Raw genomic sequence first — 20,075 nt, forward strand, 5'->3', positions numbered from 1 at the left:
TATGATTTGTAAATATTCTCTCCCATTCTGTGAATTATCTTTTCATTTCTTTGATGGTATCATTTGCAGCACAAAATTCTTTTTTATTTTGCTCTAGTCCAATTTATCTATTTGGATTTTGGGTCACTTCTGTTTTTGGTGTTGTAGCTAAGAAACCACTGCCTAACCCACAGAGATTCACTCCTGTGTTTTCTCCTAATTGTTTTATAGTTTTAGCTCTTACATTTAAGTCTCTGATCTATGTTGAGAGTGCATTTTTGTGCATGGTGTAAGGTGAAGGTCCAACTTCATTCTTGTGTCTGTGGATACCTGGTTGTCCTGACACCATTTGTTGAAAAGATAATTTTTTTCTCACTGACACCCCTGGCGTAAATCAGTTGACCATAAACAAATATAAAGATTAATTCCTAAATGCTCAGTTTTGTTCAGTTGATCTAAGTGTCTGTCCTAATGGTGATACTACACTGTCTTAATTAGTTTTGTAATAAAATTTGAAATTCTGAAATGTAGGTCCGCCAATTTTGTTGTTCTTTTAAAAAGATTGTTTTGGTGGGTCCCTTGTTTTTCTTATATAACTCTTAGAATAAGTTTATTATTTTTAAGCTGGGATTTTGTTAGGGATTGCATTGAATCTGGAGATCGATTTGAGGAACATTGCCATCTTAACAATATGAAGTCTTCTGATCCATGAACATGGGTTTCTTTCCATTTCCTTAGGTCATCCTTAATTTCTTCCAATGATGTGTTATAGTTTTCAGCGTATAGGTCTTGCAGTTCTTTTTCAAAATTAATTCCTATGTATTCCAGTCTTTTTGGTACTATAATACATGAAATTATTTTCTTGATTTCATTTTTGGATTTTTCATTGTTAGTGTTGGTGTTCAGTTGCTAAGTCATGTCTGACTCTTTGCAACCCCATGAACTGCAGCATGCCAGGCACCTCTGTCCTTTACTTAATCTCCCTGAGATTGCACAAACTCATGTCCACTGAGTCAGTGATGCCATCCAACCATCTCATCTTCTGTCATCCACTTCTCCTCTTGACCTCAAACTTTCCTAGCATCAGGGTCTTTTCCAAAGTGTCAACTTTTCACACCAGGTGGCCAAAGTACTGAAGCCTCAGCATCAGTCCTTCCAATGAATATTCAGGGTTGATTTCCTTTAGGATTGACTGGTTTGATATCCTTGCTGTCCATTGTTAGTGTAGAGAAATATAACTGATTTTTGTATATTGATCTTGTAGCCTTCAACCTTGCTGAATTCATTTATTAGCAATAATCTTTTTTTTTTTTTTAGTGGCTTCCTTAGTATTTTTTTTATACAAGACCATGTCATTTGCAAAGAAATAGTGTTACCTCTTCCTTATCAACCACTATTTCTTTTATTTATTTATTTATTTATTTATTTATTACTTCCATGATTGCCCTGGCTAGAACTTCCAGTACAATGTTAAATAAAAGTAGAGAAAGTAGATATACTTGTCTTGTTCCTGATCTTGGGGGGAATGCGTTCAGTCTTTCACCACTAAATTGGTGGTATTAGCTTTGTTTTTCATAGATGCTTTTGTCAAGTTGAGACGCTCTTTTCTATTTCTGGTTGCAATCTTTATCATGAAAATGTTTTGCATTTTGTTAAATGCTTCTGCTGAGTCTATGAAGATGATTGTGTGTTTTTTTTAACTCTAAAAGTATTGATTGATTTTCTGATGTTAAACTAACTTTTCATTCCTGGATAAATCACACTTGGTCATGATATATGATATGCTGTATGTTGCTGGCTTGGATTGCTAGTCTTCTTAGTAAAGATTTTTGCATGTGTATTCCTAAGGGGTGTTGGTCTGTAGTTTTCTTGTAATGTCTTTGTCTGGTTTTGGTATGAGAGAAATACTGACCTCATAGAATGTGACATACACACACACACACTTTGGGATAAAATTTATTTACCTTATAGAGTTGTGAAGTCAATGAATTTCTATGTGTGAATGAACTTCTTAGGAATGCAGAGTGCTAAACCACATAAGACAGGGGGCATAATGGAACAGTTTTAGGGTTATAATGATTGCAACATTTAGTCATAAATAAACTGTATATAGCATATACTAAAAGTACACATAAATATAATATACATGCATAATTCTCTCAGACATTATAAATGTTTCATTAATCTTAAAACTATAGCACTTTCTAACTGAAGCAGTTGAAAAATTTAAGTATAAGAAAATCTGTTCTTAAAATATGAAACAAAAGTTATTTATTCAGAATGAGGGTTATCTAAAAGAAATCAGTGTTTTTCCAATGACTTATTTGATAGTCAGTTCTTTTCAAAGGTGAAAAGGAATGACGGCTATGAATTGTAGATCTTTACCTCGTATCCTGATCTGCATACAGGTTTCTCAAGAGGCAGGTCAGGTAGTCTGGTATTCCCATCTCTTTCAGAATTTTCCACAGTTTATTGTGATCCACACAGTCAAAGACTTTGGCATAGTCAATAAACCAGAAGTAGATGTTTTTCTGGAACTTTCTTGCTTTTTTGATGATGTTGACAGTTTGATCTCTGGTTCCTCTGCCTTTTCTAAAACCAGCTTGAACATCTGGAAGTTCACGGTTCACGTATTGCTGAAACCTGGCTTGGAGAATTTTGAGCATTACTTTACTAGCGTGTGAGATGAGTACAATTGTGCAGTAGTTAGGCAGGTCAGGAAGCAACAGTTAGAACTGGACATGGAACAACAGACTGGTTCCAAATAAGAAAAGGAGTACATCAAGGCTGTATATTGTCACCCTGCTTATTTAACTTATGTGCAGAGTACATCATGGGAAACGCTGGGCTGGAAGAAGCACAAGCTGGAATCAAGATTGCCGGGAGAAATATCAATAACCTCAGATATGCAGATGACACCACCCTTGTGGCAGAAAGTGAAGAGGAACTAAAAATTCTCTTGATGAAAGTAAAAGAGGACAGTGAAAAAGTTGGCTTAAAGCTCAACATTCAGAAAACTAAGATCATGGCATCTGGTCCCATCACTTCATGGGAAATAGATGGGGAAACAGTGGAAACAGTGTCAGATTTTATTTTTGGGGCTCCAGAATCACTGCAGATGGTAATTGTAGCCATGAAATTAAAAGACGCTTACTCCTTGGAAGGGAAGTTATGACCAACCTAGATAGCATATTAAAAAGCAGAGACATTTCTTTGCCAACAAAGGTCTGTCTAGTCAAGGCTATGGTTTTTCCAGTGGTCGTGTATGGATGTGAGAGTTGGACTGTGAAGAAAGCTAAGTGCCGAAGAATTGATGCTTTTGAACTGTGGTGTTGGAGAAGACTCTTGAGAGTCCCTTGGACTGCAAGGAGATCCAACCAGTCCATCGTAAAGGAGATCAGTCCTGGGTGTTCATTGGAAGGACTGATGCTGAAGCTGAAACTCCAATACTTTGGCTACCTCATGCGAAGAGCTGATTCATTGGAAAAGACCCTGATGCTGGGAAGGATTAGGGGCAGGAGGAGAAGGTGACGACAGAGGATGAGATGCCTAGATGGCATCACCGACTCAATGGACATGAGTTTGAGTAAACTCCAGGAGTTGGTGATGGATAGGGACGCCTGGCGTGCTGCAATTCATGGGGTCGCAAAGAGTCGGACATGACTGAGCGACTGAACTGAACTGACCCTGTATCCTGCTGCTGCTGCTAAGTCACTTTAGTCGAATCTGACTCTGTGCGACCCCATAGGTGGCAGCCCACCAGGCTTCCCTGTCCCTGGGATTCTCCAGGCAAGAACACTGGAGTGGGTTGCCATTTCCTTCTGCAGTTCATGAAAGTGAAAAGTGAAAGTGAGGTCGCTCAGTCGTGTCCGATTCTTCAGGACCCCCATGGACTGCAGCCCAGCATGCTCCTCCATCCATGAGATTTTCCAGGCAAGAGTACTGGAGTGGGGTGCCATTGCCTTCTCTGTACCCCGTATCCTACCACTGTCTTAATAGAAAAGTTCAGAGGTCAATTTCCAGGCAACTAATACTATGTATTCTAATTGAGTAAAACATTTGTCCTGCCTTTTTGATAAGTCCCCAAACTGAGTAATGATGCACAGAAAAATAAATAAGTAAAAGCATTCATTTTACACCTCAGTTATTATAGGTACAGCTGATTTTTTAAAAGGAAGATGTTTTGCTTTGGAAAAAGACCTTTAATATTGATGAGTAATCAGTGCATTTCTGTTTCATTGGCACATTTACCCTCCTGAGTTCTGTACAGCATTCAAAGAAGTCAAGTTTAGCTGCTAATTCATCCTTCCTCAGACAACATGATTAACTTTAATAATAAAAGTGTAAACTTAGGAATTTGCTGATTATACATCCTGATCTTTCATATGATCTAATATATAATTCCTGCTTTCAAAATAATGATAGCTCTCTGTCTGGCGTTGTAACTCTGTCTGGCTAGGAAGTCAGGCCTACCTTTGAGATGGGTGTTTCCCTCTCTTACCCTTTCTCAATAACATTAAATTTCCACTTTGTGAGTCAGACTTCTTGCAGTTTTTAACACCTGGTAAGTCAGCGATCGGTTGCCAGGACCAGTGTTCTCCATGTCTGTGTTAGGACAACCTCTTGGCTAAGGTCAGACTGAAACCAAGCAATAAAATCACTGATATATCACCTGACTTGATTTACTGTGCAGGATATGATAAAAAGACATTACAAGACCTAACATGTCTTTTTCTCAAATACGTAAGTCAGTCTTCAACTGTTTTCATTAGTCGTGAGAAATAAGAGAAATTGAAAAATTTTAGGTGATAGGTGGGGAGAGGGGATAGTAGACTTGTTTTTCTTTCACTGTTTGTCAGGATTCATATTTTGTGTAATTTGTGTCTTCTGAACAAACGTAAATTGATAGCCAGGAAGGAGAGGGAAATTGTATATGAAATATGGCCCAAGATAACAAGAGAGGGGGCAGGAAAAAGTCAGCCCAAGATGAAAATTTGCCCTAGAAACTTAAGTTGAAATTCACATGTGGGTCGGAAGCCTGCATCGTTTGTGAGTGGTATGATGAAGGCCCATCCTTCCACCCTGCACCAACCAGCTCTAGAGACGGTGCCTGTGCACCAATTAGGTTTGGCAGTTTGCAACAGATACCAATGCTGTTTGTTTATTTTGTATTATCATTAAGTTCTTATTGAAAAATCATTTTTGCATTCACATAGTTTAAAGAATTGGTTGCTCCACAGGCTTTTTATGGAAAGATAGTAGTAGTACTTTGGCTAGTCACACACCCCCACCCCACCCCCACCACTTCCTTCTCCTGCTTCTTAACCACTTATAACATATTTTTTTGATCATTTTTTTAACTTTTGGCTATACTCCACAGCACATGGGACCTTAGTTCCCCAACTAGGGATTGATTCCATGCCCCCTGCATTGATTGGAGGGCAGAGTCTTAACCACTGGACCACCAGGGAAGTCCTGGCTTACAACTTATTTAGCTGGTTCTTTTGATACTCCCATAGATCAAGATTAAATCACTACTCAAAAAAAATTTTCCCCTATCTTAGACATAATCTATTGACCTCCCAACTATGAAGGAAGAGAATTTAACTGCTTTTGACTCCCACCATTGTCACCACACCCACTTCTGGACCCTTATTCCCATCCCATGCTACACCACCCTACTCCAAAACTGATTGTATTGACATTTAGTTAGATCACTACTCAGTGTTTTTTATTATTGTTATTATTATGCAAACATATGCACACATGCGTGCACAGTTCTCTGTTGAGCTCTGCTCTATGCCTTGACCACTTTTCCTTTCTAACACTTTAAAAAACAAAAGCAAAAAACTCTATGCAAAATTACATTTAAAAATTTGCTTAGTTCACCATACCCTTCCCCAGTGAGGAAATCTCAGTGACATGCAAACGTGTTAGTAGTCTAATAGTTTCCTCTTCTTGAGAGTCGGCCTGGTTGCTGTCTAGGTCCTGTTCTACTGCAGTTACCTTGGGGCCTCTCTTTGGCCACTTGTGGAATTCCCGCAGCTCTGCTCTTTTGGATCACCTGTTTTCTGTATCCAGTTTTCTTACTCACTAAATATCTTTAAATATCTCCACTAACTTACTAAGAAAGAATATATGGGGAGGATATTTTCTGAAATCTGCATATCTGAAAATCTCTCTTTCTAACTTTTTACTTAACAGATAGTTTTGCTAGATACACAATTCTATTGATATATTGGATATAATTTTCCCGCCAAATTTTGAAAGCATTAGTACTTCATTGTCTTCTGGCCTCTGGTGTTAAGGCTGTGAAATTCATTGCCATTTTGATTCTTGATCTTTTGGCATAAAACTTCTTTTGTTTGTCCTCTCCCCCAAAGGTTCTTTGCTCCATCCCTAGTTTTCTGACATCTCATATGTGCTTTGGTGAGGGGCCTGTTTTCATCCATTTGTTCTGGACACTCTTGGCCTCATTCATCCTTCAGTTCTTGAAAAATGATCTTGACTTAATTACCCTCAGTTTTCTCTGTTCTCTCATTCTAGCAGCTACTATTATTTTGAATTGAACTCCTGAACCAGTCCTCTCATTTTCTTAACTTGGTGTTCCTCTTTGCCATTTGTCCCTTTCCTTATCTCTTTCTTCCTCCCCCTGCCTCCTCACCCTTCACTCTTGCTGTCTTTTTCTGCTTTCTGATATATTTGACCAACTTTCATCTTCTGTTTTTTGCTGGGCAGGGGTAGAGGGGCGGTGCAGTTCCTTTGAATGTTCTTCTTCCAAAGTCATTTTAGTGGCATTGAGGGTGAGAGAAAAATTACATGCATATATTTAATCTACCATCTTTAACCACAAGTTTCTTTTTATTCCATTTGTATTGAGGTAGTTTTCATATGATTTTGATTCAGTATAAGAATATTGCTATATTTGTTTTAGGACCTCATAAACTTAGATGCATCTTCTTATAACAAGTATAAAGATTCCCTCTCTGCTGAATCCTTATAAAGAGGCACCCACTCTCACGTAAGCACATGTGCATACACACATAAAAATACAAATTAAAAAAACAGTTCTGTGCATTTCAGTGATGTGGAAAAGGGCAGTGTTTTTCAGTGTTCAAGATAAATTATACCCATCTTATACCTCCATGTGCATTCATCCCTTAAATTGGTTCCAGCCAGTATCTGGTTGAAAGCAAAACCAGAGCTAATATATAGCATATGAAGAGATTTTGAAAACGTTCATCCTTTATCCAAATTTTAGACAATGTCCTTTTTAATGCTTCTGCGATTGTTATTCCTCTGGAAGCCAAAGAAAAGGTAACTTTTCTATATTCTGTAATTTTTTTAGAATTTCTGATTTTGAAAAGAAAGCCAAGGATCATTCTGAGACTGAGACCCAGACAGAGGAGCACACAGAACAAGAGAAAGAAGAGGAGAAAGACACCAAAACTGTGGGTACTCAGAGTCCAAGACGGTTACCACACTCTCAGTGGATGGAGGGCAGTGAGGGCACAGGAGCCAAGTCGTGTGATGTGTGGCTTTAGAAATAGAGAAACAGTTTTTCATGTTGAATATTTTCTATTTCTCTCTTGTTTCCTTGTCCTGATCTGAATTTCATTCACTGTAAATTGCAGTGAGATGTATTCCTATCCCAGTGATTCTAGGAAATCACTCCTTTATCTCTTCTTGACTGATTTCCTCTCCAGAATTTCTAAGTAAACAGGCCCACAAATTGAGAAAGGAATTTTGTCCAATATATAATGAAATCATTTGAGTATATGATCCAGAAACTTCAGGTAGAATTGAAGGGTCTTTGTTCTCTCCCACTACTCATTTGAATATAATAGTTTGAACAAGAAAGACATTTGTTTACATACATATTTATATACACTTGTGTGACAACTCAGAAACATGCCTTGTAACCTGCGAACACGGTCAGAAGCTTAGGGAAAGGTGATGAGGGCAGGAAGTTGTAAGACCCACAGTAGCCCACAAGAAAGGCATTTACATGAAACACTCACTTTAGCTAAATTACTCAGCAAGCCTGTATCAGATGCCTGCTGTATGCCACGCTCTGAGCTGAGTCCCCTGCCTTCAAGAGAATGGAGAATATGTTAAAAACTGAGATGAAGAGACCAAAACTAATCAACAACTAATGATAGAGAAGTATTGAGACTTCCCTGGCACAGTAAAACTCATTGACCAAACTTCTGGAGCTGCCAGGAAGAAGCCAGTACAGTGAGAACAGCTGAGTAAGCTAGAAACACGAAACAGTGAGGGAATGTGGGCGTGAGCTGCTAGCTGGGTGAAGTAGATTGTGCTTTGACAGCACCGTGACCTATGATCCCCTGAAGTGTGGTCAGGGTCCATTTGATTATGATAAAGGCATTATCACAAGAGTATCCAAACTGATCAGTTAATGCTCTGTGAGGAAACAGAGCTGTATCCAAAGCTTTTATTTTTCTTTCCATACAAGATATTTGGTGCTGCTGCTGCTAAGTCACGTCAGTGGTGTCCGACTCTGTGCGACCCCACAGACGGCAGCCCACCAGGCTCCCCCGTCCCTGGGATTCTTCATTTGGGTTGAATCTCCCTGGGATTCTCCAGGGAGTTGCCATTTCCTTCGCCAGTGCGTGAAAGTGAAAAGTGAAAGTGAAGTCGCTCAGTCGTGTCCGACTCTTCGCGACCCCATGGACTGCAGCCCACCAGGCTCCTCTGTCCATGGGATTTTCCAGGCAAGAGTACTGGAGTGGGGTGCCATTGCCTTCTCCAGATATTTGGGGCATTAAGTGCCAAAAGTTTAATCAGTTCACAGTCTTAGTTGGACGCCAGTGGTTCACACAGTTTCCTCACAAAGAGGTTCATTTAAGTTCTAATAAGTGCATGTTTGGATTTCCTGGATGACAGATTGGAAGTGAAGTGGAAACACTGAACCTTCAGGTGACAACCCTGTTTAAGGAGCTTCAGGAAGCTCACACAAAACTCAGTGAAGCTGAGCTAATGAAGAAGAGACTTCAAGAAAAGTAAGAATGAGAGATAATGTTTACCCCCCACTTCAAAAAGTGTACTGTTTAACAAAATATGTTAATATACAAAAACATCATGTTGTTACTGTGTTACTGAGTAAAAGGAAAAGACACATAATTGAAATATGAATTCAGAAAACACCAATGTTCCGGTTAATATGTAACCATGAAGTCCTTGGGGGAATGGACCCAGGGGACTCTGATTCTGCTTTTCGGGGGCCTTTTAAGCATATATGAGGACCTGGAAAAAACAGTAAGCCAGACTTCCTGTGACTTATGTAAGCTGACAAAATTGATGTGAACAAACATAAAAGAAAGCTACGAAGGGCAAGAAGAACCTGAGTGAGATTTATTTAGGGAGAAAAAAAAAAAAACTTGATTTTCTATCAGTTATGAGGGCTAATATCTAAATTGAGAGAATTTTGCATCTGCTTGTTTCTCTTGATGTAAGGAGTTGCCCCAAATTTAGAAAAGCTAAGTTGATGTTGTTCTCTTAGATTAATTGGCAAGCATATTTCCAGCACAATATACAAATATATGTTTCTGTGGAGTTACACTGACCAAGGCTATACAGTATTATTGTCAGCGTAGCAGCTGATGCAAAGGATTTTGGATAAACAGACCCAGGTTGAAATACAGATTTACCCCTTATTTGTGGTAATATCTTGGACAAGTTATTTATTTAACCTCTCTGTGCCTCAGTTTTATCATCTGTAAACTGTGTGTCATAACTCAAACTTTGTATTAAGTAAGCTAATGTTTAACATGCTTTTTGCATTAATGCCTTACACACAGCAGTCATTGGCTCATTTTGCTCTTGTTACATTGAAATTCTCATTCTGATCTTTAACAGGACTTAAAGCACTTCCTTCTCTCCTACTGAATCTTTATCAGAAACCATATTTTTTGTACTTGAGCCTATAAATTTCTTTTATAAAAATCTGTGTATTTTTATATTCAGTCATAACAGTTCAGAAACACTTCTAGTAAAAAAGCAGGAAGGATAAAATATTTAATTTTGTACTGTTAAATTTTTGAAGAATATCATCATGAAATTCTTTGTATTTGCTACATAATCTGAGAATCTGTTTAGAAGCCACTGAGAAATGTGAAGGAGCATTGTTTGTCCTCATGAAATTTTGCTCTTTCTTAGATGTCAGGCCCTTGAAAGGAAAAATTCTGCAAGCCCATCAGAGCTGAATGAAAAACAAGAGCTGGTTTATAAAAACAAAAAATTAGAGCTCCAAGTAGAAAGCATGCGATCAGAAATCAAAATGGAACAAGCTAAAACAGAAGATGAAAAGTGAGTGTGCAATGACTGGATGGCTACTTGCTGAAAGAAGATACAAGAGCAGTTTTATGCGATTGGAATCAGGATTTGAGGATAAATTTATTTTTTGTGTTTTGTTTATTTGAAGGAGAATTAGACCTTTTTGAAGAGATAAAATTTAAGTTTTATTTTAACAATTATGAAAATAATTTGTAATCTATCTTGATTATTTGAAGAAAAATCATTTTCTTTGAGAGTGAGAATATGCTAGTAGGTGGTAGGATTATAAAGGTGGAAGAGATTTTGCTACTTGAGTGTTCAGAAGAAAGTTGGGAGGCAAGACTAAGTTTCTATGTATTTTCCCCAAGATTTCCTTTTTAATTTCTTTTTAAATAGGTCCAAATTAGGCACTCTACAGTTGACACACAACAGGCTTCTTCAAGAATACAATAATGCACTGAAGACAATTGAGGAACTAAAAAGGAGAGAGGTACTCATAAAAAAAAAAAATTACTTTCATAGCCTAGTAGTGAATGGAACTACTGAACGTTTTATGTAAATATGTGAGGTAGTTGTGTTAATCCTTAACTAAGTCTGGTTTCAAAGGTTTTTTTCCATTTTTATCAGTAATTGATTTCTTGTGTTCATAACTCCTGCCGCATATGTATAATTTGCCGTGTAGTCAAAGATGGGGTGCACGTCTTGTGGTCATGAAGTAAGCTGTCACCCACCATTTCTAATGGTGGGTGAGTTTGCAGGAGAGCTGAGTATGGGCTCCTACATGAGTAATGGATGTACAATGAGACTGCTGCTGGGAGCTCTCTCAAGGCTAGCTTGCCTCTGTCAGTGAACTTGAGACCCTGGACTTACTGGGCTGCAACTTAACTTAGTAATAATGTCCCTAGCATGGTGTGATAGTTTAAACACCATGGATAGATATGTCAGATGAGAGATGAGTTAATTAACCCAATCGGGGGAACCTTTTCACAGTGTATTTGTATATCAAATCATCACGTTTTACACTTCAAATATTTTACAATTTTGTCAGTTTTACCTCAGTAAAGCGGCAATAAGTAAAGAGCAGGGGAGCTTTGAATTAGAAGGGGTCTTTGAGTTTATATTCTTAGAAATATACTTTGTTTTTCATTTGATTTTCCTAGAATATGGTTCCTCTCTGAAGACCTAGTAAATTTTTAATTTAAGCCTTCATGTTACATTTTACTAAAATAGGTTGAATTATTTCAAAACCAAGTCCAGAATAAGCTTATCTTTTTCAGTCAGAAAAAGTGGATAAGGTGGTGCTGCAGGAACTGAGTGGGAAGCTGGAACTGGCAGAGAAGGCCCTGGCTTCCAAGCAGCTCCAAATGGATGGGATGAAGCAGACCATCGCCAAGCAGGAGAAGGACCTGGAGACCATGGCCGTCCTCAGGGCTCAGGTAGCGTGTTCCCAAGCGGGAGCCTAGGGGGGCCAACCTTGACTATATCCTCAAACAGGAGAGTGGTGGTGCTGAAATACATATTTTTGATATTACACTATTTCCACTAATATATTTTTTAAAAACCTTTTTACTGAAGTTTATCACATGTGGAAAGCATACCACACTTCTAAGTGTACTGCTCATTAAATTCATCCATTCTACAGTTGATGGACAGCTGGATCATTCCCAGCTTGGGAATGATGTTTAATGTTGCTCTGACATTCTTATGCAAGTCTCTTTATTCACCTGTGCATTCATTTCTGTTGGGTGCACACCTAGGAGCACAACTGCTTGTTCCTAGAGTAGGCAGGTTACTCAGTGTTCACTGATAATGCCAAAGAGGTTTCCAGAGTGGACGTACCTACCAGTTTTCACTCCCATCAGCAGAGAGTTCCTATTGCTCTATATCCACCTTGACCCATACTTGTATTATCAGTATTTTAATTTTTAAACATTCTGATGAGTTTATAATGGTGTCTCATTTAATTTGCATTTCCCTGCTGGTTTGAACATGTACTTTTTGAAATGTTTACTGGCCTTTTAAGGATCTCCTTTTGTGAAGTGCCTGATCAGGTCTTTGCCCAGTTTTCTTCTGGTTTGCTGGCTTTTTCTTAATTTTATAGGAGTTCTTTATATATTCCAGATATAAGCCCTTGCCAGTGTTTTTGGCAGATTTCTTCACTCTGTGATTTGCCTTTCTACTCTCATGAGCATGTCTTTTGATGAATGGAATTCTTAATTTTAATGTAGTCTAGTTTATCAGTCTCTTCATTTATGATGATAGTACTTCTGTGTCCTGTTTTAAATGCTTTCATTACCTCAAGGCTATGAATATATTCTCCTGTGTTGACTTCTAAAAGATTTATGGTTTTGTCTTTTACATTAAGATACAAAAATATCTGAAATTAGCTTTTCTATATGCAGTGAAGTAAGGGTAAAGATTCATATTTTTTTTTCTACATGAATATCCTATTCATTTAGCACCATTTATTTAAAAGGTTGTCTTTTCTTAAGGACTCTGTTGCCCTCTTTGTCACATATTATGTCAATGTACCCACAGGTCTATTTCTGGATTCTACACTGTTCCATTGGTCTGTTTGTACATTGTTGGTCTGGTACATACTGTCTCACAAATAATCAAATGTTTTGATTTCTGGTAGAGTTAGTCTTCCTACCACCTCATTGCTTGTGTAATTAAAACCAGGATCATGCCATACATATTGTACTACTTTTTCATTCCTGATCTATATTGGATATCTCTCCATGTTATTACTCACAGCCATATGTACTTTTTAAAATAGTTGTATGGTGTCCAAAGTGTGCATTACCCTGGTATATTTAACCAGCCCTCTATTAATGGACATGTAGGTTGTACCAATATTTTTGCTTTTTATCAACAATGTTGAACTGAATATTCTTGTATGTATATCTTTGTGCTTTTGTGGAATCTCTAGTAAGATACAGAAATGGAATGGTTGGGTCATTGGGTTAGATTGTTTTTAAGTTAAATAACTATTTCCAAGTTGTCTTCCGGAAGTGCATAATCAAAATTTTTTACTCACCAAAAGTAGCTGAAAGCCCCTATTTCCCTACATCCTTGCATTACTCTTTTAAACATTTGCCAAACTGATAAACAGATTATTTTCAATGTAACAATACCAGAAGTTTACTATTCCCTATATACATACTCATTACCTGCTGCCCATAGTGGCTGGCCTAGTGAAATACAGGAGTGGTTGAATGGACTTACAGCTTTAGTTTTATTTCTATAGGAATAGAATTTCAACCTGAGCTCTTTTAGGTATTTTCTTTGACTGGGCCTGATACTGTAGTTATAGGCTTCCCTGATAGCGCAGCTGGTAAAGAATCCGCCTGCAATGCAAGAGACCCTGGTTCAATTCCTGGGTCGGGAAGATCCGCTGGAGAAGGGATAGGCTATCCACTCCAGTATTCTGGGGTTTCCCTGGTGTCTTACCTGGTAAAGAATATACCTGTGATGTGGGAGACCTGGGTTCAATCCCTGGGTTAGGATGATCCCCTGGAGAAGGGAAGGGCTACCCACTCCAGTATTCTGGCCTGGAGAACTCCATGGACTGTATATCTCACAGGGTCTCAAAGAGTCGGACATGACTAGCAACTTTCACTTTTCACGGCTTTGGTTTTATTTCTACAGGAATAAAATTTCACTTTGAGCTTTTTCAGGCATTTCCTTTGATTGAGCCTGACCCTGGAGCCATGTACTTTTACCATGGTCTGTACGGAGATGTTTGCTTTGTTTTGATGGATACTCTTTTTTGAGCACTTATAATTAATGTCAGACACAGTTTTCATTGTTGGGGATATAGAGATGGACAAAACAAAGGCTTAGTTCTTACTGACTCAAACCTAATGATGTGATGGAAATGAGATCTTAACTCAGATTTATGTCTGACTCAAAAAAAAAGCCCATGATCTACCAGTGAAAACCATAAAATGTTAGAGCACTCACAGATGGCAGGAAGTCCCTTAAAATGATCTATTTCATACTTTTTTTGGCAACTAAAATTGTGATTAGAATATTCAAATGTTTATTAACTTTTTTAAATAATAGATAAAAAAAAATATCCTAGAACTGCTAAATCTGAAAAGGAAAACCTAATTGAAAATATAGAAAGTTAAAAACTGGTATTAAAATAATGTTCAGTTCACTATTAAGGCATTCATTTTTACTTTATAATTTTATGACAGTGAAGAAATTACATATTATAGCATAATATTTATTTATTTAGAGGTAACAGATTATTCTCCTAATAAAGCTGCTAAAGCAACAAGCATTTATTTTCTCAGTTGCTATGGATCTGGAATCCAGGAGCAGCTTAGCTGGGTGATTCTGACTCAGGGTCTCTCATGAGGCTGCACTGAGGATGGACTTGAGGCTCTATTTTCAGGATGGCTCACTCACATGGTCACGGTCATTACGCTGGTTTCTAGCAGGAGCATGTACCTGTTATTAATCTTTGTAAGACGTGTCACAAGATGTAGCACAGCCTCTTCCACTTAGCAGCAGATAGGCTGTAGAGAAGACACATTTGTCTGGGTAGTAACTTCTCTTTCTTTTTTCCCTCTAACAGATGGAGGTTTATTGTTCTGATTTTCATGCTGAAAGAGCAGCAAGAGAGAAGATTCATGAAGAAAAGGAGCAGCTGGCATTGCAGCTGGCAGTTCTGCTGAGAGAAAACAATGATTTCGAAGATGGAGGCAGGTAAACGAGGGGAAGACGTGGAGCACAGATCACCCCGGCTGTGGGAGAGGGACCCACAGTATTTTAGCTGTTTGAGCTACAAGACTCACTTTGAGTACTCCTGGCCTGACACTGTTCCTGATACTTGGTTTGCTTTAAAAGGCTTGGCAGTATCTTGTGGGAACCTGATTGAGTTTCTGCTTCTAGATAAATTGTAAAAGCATAATAATATGGGTTCCAGTCATATCCTGCCATTGTCATGGATGAAACATTCCTAATACTTTAAGTAATTCTGTAATATGTTTTACAAGAAAATACTGCTAAAATTACTTCTATCTTTAAAAATTTCCTTTTGAGAACAAAATATAGAGGAGTAAGAAACAGAAAAATACAGAGAATAAAATAACACACACCAGTGTGTGTATGTTAGTTGCTCAGTCATGTCTGACCCTTTGCAACCCCATGGACTGTAGCCCACCAGGCTCCACTGTCCATGGAATTCTCCAGGCAGGAATACTGGAGTGGCTTGCCATTTCCTTCTTGACGGGGTCTTCCTGACCCAGGGATCAAACCCAGGTCTCCTGCATTGCAGGTGGATTCTTTACCATTTGAGCCACCAAGGAAGCCAATATGTACCCATCGAGGATTGACAGTTACTAATACTTCTTTTATTTGCTTCAAGTATATTTTTATAAAAAGAAGAACTGTAGATGAAGTTGCAGTCTCCTTTCTCCCTATCCCTCAGTATCATCCTCTCTCCCTCTCCCACAGTGCCTAGAACTCGTGTGTAGCATCTCCAGCTGTTTTGTATTTTTGCATATATACACACACCTATATAATATCTTAAAACAAGGTAATATTAATTTCATAAAGCAAGGTGCATAGGTTACAGAATGGTCACTAAAGGTATTATTCTGCAATTTGTTTTATATATATAACTGATTTTGAACTATATATATATATATATATATATATAAATCTGTATGTATATGCAGATTTAATTCATTATTTGCTTTGTTGTGTCCTGCTTTAGAAATATGCCACTTTTTTCCAACCTATTCCCCATTGATTGACATTCTGTTTATTTCCTGATTTTTAAAAAATCATATTTACTACATTGTGTCCTAGTGCCAGTGATATTTAAAACTCAAATTACTCATAAGTTCTGGTTTCTGTGAACCTTGGCTTTGTAGTTTACCTCTTTTTTCTCACACCTGTGTTGAATGCCTGCTTAATGTTGTCATATTTCAAGGTTTCACAGATAGCATTGCTTTTTATCCCAGCAGGCAGACCTTGATGGAAATGCAGAGCCGTCACGGGGCGAGAGCAAGTGATGCTGACCAGCAGGCTTATCTCGTTCAAAGAGGTGAGTCACGTGTGATGCCAAGTGGTAGAGGTTCCATGGGTTTGCTATCCTGTGAAGATGCTTGAAGGAAAATTTCACTACATTCTATATACACTAAAATCTCACTACATTCTATATATTCTAGGTCAAGTTACCAAAAATACAGCAAAAATCAGTCTTATTTCCAAAGTACCCCAAACTCCATCCATTCCCTCCTGAATCCAGACCAGACTCTTCACACTGGCAGTTAGCACCTGGCATAGCCAAAATTCTAAGCCTTCTCTCACGCTGTTCCCCTATGGATATTAGCCAACAGAATCACTCCCTGTTCCTTGAACTTGTCCTAAACTTATACACCTATGTGTACTTGCTTGTGTGGTATCCTTCATATAGAGGCCCTTCCTTATTCCTACAGTCTCTTTCCAGTGAACTCTTACCCCATCTTTAAAACCCATTTCAAATACCATCCCCATGAATCCAACAAAATGTGACCTTTCCCTCCTCAATTTCCAAAGTACTTTATTTCTATTCCAGTACTTATCTGCTATTTTATAGTTACTTATGTATTCTAAATATGCATTTAAGTACTCTATTAAATAAGCCCCTGCAGAGCTGATATCCTCACCCAATACCTGGTGTTATGCATATAGTAAGGTTATCATTTATTGAGAGTTTACTATGTGCTGGTGCTATGCTGATCACTTCATACAAATTACTTCATCTGATCCTCACAAAATTCTATCAGGTATATTGTATCACCATCTTCCAGAAGACACGGTTCAATAACCCAGGATCACAAGGCTTCTAAGGGGCAGAGCTGAACATGGAGCCCAAGGTTATCTAACTCTTCGCCACTACACAGTACTGCATGTAATAAGCCTGTCACTATGTTCTATATCCAGATTTTAATTCCCTGAGTGAAATTGATCATAATATTTAATCAAAATATAGTGCTGTGTTTATTACATGGTTTTAATACTCCAAGAATAATGTTCTGTCACTTACAGTAAATTATGTCACTGAAAGGGACGTATTATCCTTGAGTCTAGATAGGAAAAAACATAATAGTCAAAGGGTCAAAGACTGACATAGCTAGATGAAAGGTTAATAGCAGTGCCACTAAGAATAGAATCAGATGTTATCTGATTTGATTAGATGTTATCAAAAAAAAAAGATGTTATCTAAATTTTACATAAAACTGATTCTTAATTTTTTATTGCTAGATCAGTCTGAATCCCTTCCACATACCAACTGACCATTGAAATGGAGCTATCAGTGTGATTATCAACAGCAAGGAAGCAATATAGTATGTATAGTTCACTGTTAAATTGTAGCAAAAGTTTTCTGAGCATCCCTTCTACCGCCTGTCTCTGCCAATGCCCCTGCCAAAGTCCTGCTACAGGAAAAAATAGATTAAAGTAAATATTAGAGGTAGTGATTGAGGTTAAAAATACACATTAAAAAAAATTCCAAAAAGATACATATAGTATTCATGGGGCATAGGCAGGAGCACAGTGCATGCTAAGTCACTTCAGTTGTGTCCGACTCTTTGCAACCCTAAGGACTGTAACTGGCCAGGCTCCTCAATCCATGGGATATTCCAGGCAAGGATACTGGAGTGGGTTGCCATGTCCTCCTCCAGGGGATCTTCCTAACCCAGGGACTGAACTTTGGCAGGCAGGTTCTTTACCACTAGCACCACCTGGTGGTGGGGGGGGGGGCGTACCGAGCAGGAGCATACGCACTGGTCTAAATAATAGCCTTGGGCATTTTTTAGGATCAGAAGAGAAAGCGGCATCTACCCACTCGTGCACTGCCAGGCCTTTTCTCTAAGCTGAATTTAAATATCCTAGGAATACCCATATATCTCCTAAGTACCTCCAAGATTGTCTTGGTTCAAAAAAAGGACAGTTCTTACACCTAGATTTCTCAGGAAACTTTTTCTTTCTCATAACTATATAAGGCAAATATCTATTTACACCTAGGAAAAAAAAAAACTGACCAAACACTCTTTGGCTTATATTTATAATCTAAAACTCACCACAAAATACAAATATATTCATAATTATCCTAATAAGTTTTTGGTCGTATAAGTAACAATATTCCAAACAGAGATTGTCCTAAAATTTTTTGTTTGTTTCCTAACAAAGCAGCCTTAAACAGTATAACTCCTCTCAGTGTTATCTCATTGTGGTTGTCCTCTGCAGCCATGTAAGTGTCTTCTCTGGCCGAGGGCACTTAGCTGAGCATGAGGGAACAGGCGAGCATAAAGCACGGTCAGATCCGTGAAGGCCTGTGGTCTAGTTGGACAGGATATGCATGTAACAAGATGAATTCATAATATAACAAGTAAGGGGCAGAAACAATAGTGCTGCAGATAAGAGGAAAGGATGACACCAGAGGGCCAGGAGGCTTGAGAAAGGCCTTGGAAAGATGTGACTGTAAGCTTCACCTGGAAGCCATAACTTCTGTATAAGAATAAAAGGGCAAAGGCAGAAATGAGTGTGGTACATAAATAAGGAAAACTGACTAAGCTGATTTTACAGTGAAGAGCCAGGAGGTGGAGGGAACCATTAGCTGAGTGATACAACAGCCTAAGTCTGCATCTTGAAACCTAAATAAGGTTTCAGGACAAAAAGAAAGGTGCCAACGGATGCCATGAAGTTTAAAGGGATGAATTAACAGTCCCTGGTAAGTGGCTGGTTGTCATCTAGAGCAGATTTTGACAAACTGCAGCCTACAGGCCAAAACTGGTCTGTCAGCTGTTTGAATAAGTAAAGTTTTATTGCAACATAGTCCTGCCCTCTTGTTGACATACTGTCTGGCTACTTTCTTGCAACAATGGCAGAGTTGAGTAGTTATGCCAGAAATTTATGACCTGTAAAGCCTGGAATACTTATTCTCCGGCCCTTTACAGGAAAAGTTTACTGCCCCTAATCTAAAACAATGAGACCATTAACAAGCCCACTGCTTCAGAAATCATGCCTTATGATCAGTATTTCTATTCAAAGTTGCTTCTATAGTTTGCTGGACACAAACTATCCATAATAGTCTCCCGTGTTATTCAATTCAAATAATATGCTCAGAAGTAGATAATAATTTTAAACGTTACCTCCACTGTCATCTGCAAAAACAAACATTTGGGGGGACCTGAACAAGTCTAGCAACCTGGGCGGAGATGCTAAAAAGCTAAAAATGGTTTGCATCAGTGCAGCAAGGTCAGATCAAAGAGGTGTCCTGGGAGCCAGAAATCATTTCCTGCACAGAGTGTGGTTCGCACACGTGGGACCTGCCAACAGTCAAGTCTTGTTTTGAGCATTCTTTTTTATATATTTATTTTTAATTGCTGATGTTTGTTTTACAGTATTGTTTTGATTTCTGGTATTCATCAAGCATTCTTTGATTTAGACTTGAATCTCAGTCCAACTCCAACATTGAGGGAAATGACAGGACTCTTTCTTCAGTCCCTTCACTCTTCTTTGCCTGGATAACTCTTCATTCTTAAAACTCCTCTCACATGTGGAATTGATCTCAGCAGGGGAGCCTGTCTGCACCAAGCAGTCTGAGCCCTTCTCTGCCCTCCCAGGAAACCAACTGTGGCACTTCTCGCACACCCCACCCCTGTCACTCACTTTTCTTGCCTGATGTCCCCATGATGTCTATATCCCTCTCACCCCCGCCCCAGGTGCTCAAACACAACTGCTGAATGACCCTAATTATTGTCTCCATTTCTGAGAAGGTACCTACTGTTCCCGGA

At 38.5% G+C, this 20,075-nt stretch overlaps 1 protein-coding gene across 2 annotated transcripts in view; it reads left to right on the plus strand.

The window, feature by feature from the left end:
• The window catches only part of OPTN (optineurin), a 38,706-nt gene that overhangs the window by 18,066 nt on the left and 565 nt on the right, over positions 1 to 20,075 (plus strand). Inside the window, exons 7-14 of one of the 2 annotated variants that reach the window (XR_006337012.1) lie at positions 7,328 to 7,430; positions 8,887 to 9,002; positions 10,159 to 10,308; positions 10,672 to 10,765; positions 11,553 to 11,711; positions 14,864 to 14,994; positions 16,257 to 16,339; positions 17,542 to 17,624. Coding sequence is in view for 1 of the 2 variants with exons in the window: in XM_043883678.1 (XP_043739613.1) it covers positions 7,328 to 7,430; positions 8,887 to 9,002; positions 10,159 to 10,308; positions 10,672 to 10,765; positions 11,553 to 11,711; positions 14,864 to 14,994; positions 16,257 to 16,339 (836 nt within the window). In the remaining variant the exon portion in view is untranslated. The remainder of the gene's footprint in view (positions 1 to 7,327; positions 7,431 to 8,886; positions 9,003 to 10,158; positions 10,309 to 10,671; positions 10,766 to 11,552; positions 11,712 to 14,863; positions 14,995 to 16,256; positions 16,340 to 17,541; positions 17,625 to 20,075) is intronic. The other variant, XM_043883678.1, reaches the window with a different exon arrangement.

The sequence above is a fragment of the Cervus elaphus genome, chromosome 23, assembly GCF_910594005.1.
Source record: "Cervus elaphus chromosome 23, mCerEla1.1, whole genome shotgun sequence".
Classification (NCBI taxonomy): domain Eukaryota; kingdom Metazoa; phylum Chordata; class Mammalia; order Artiodactyla; family Cervidae; genus Cervus; species Cervus elaphus.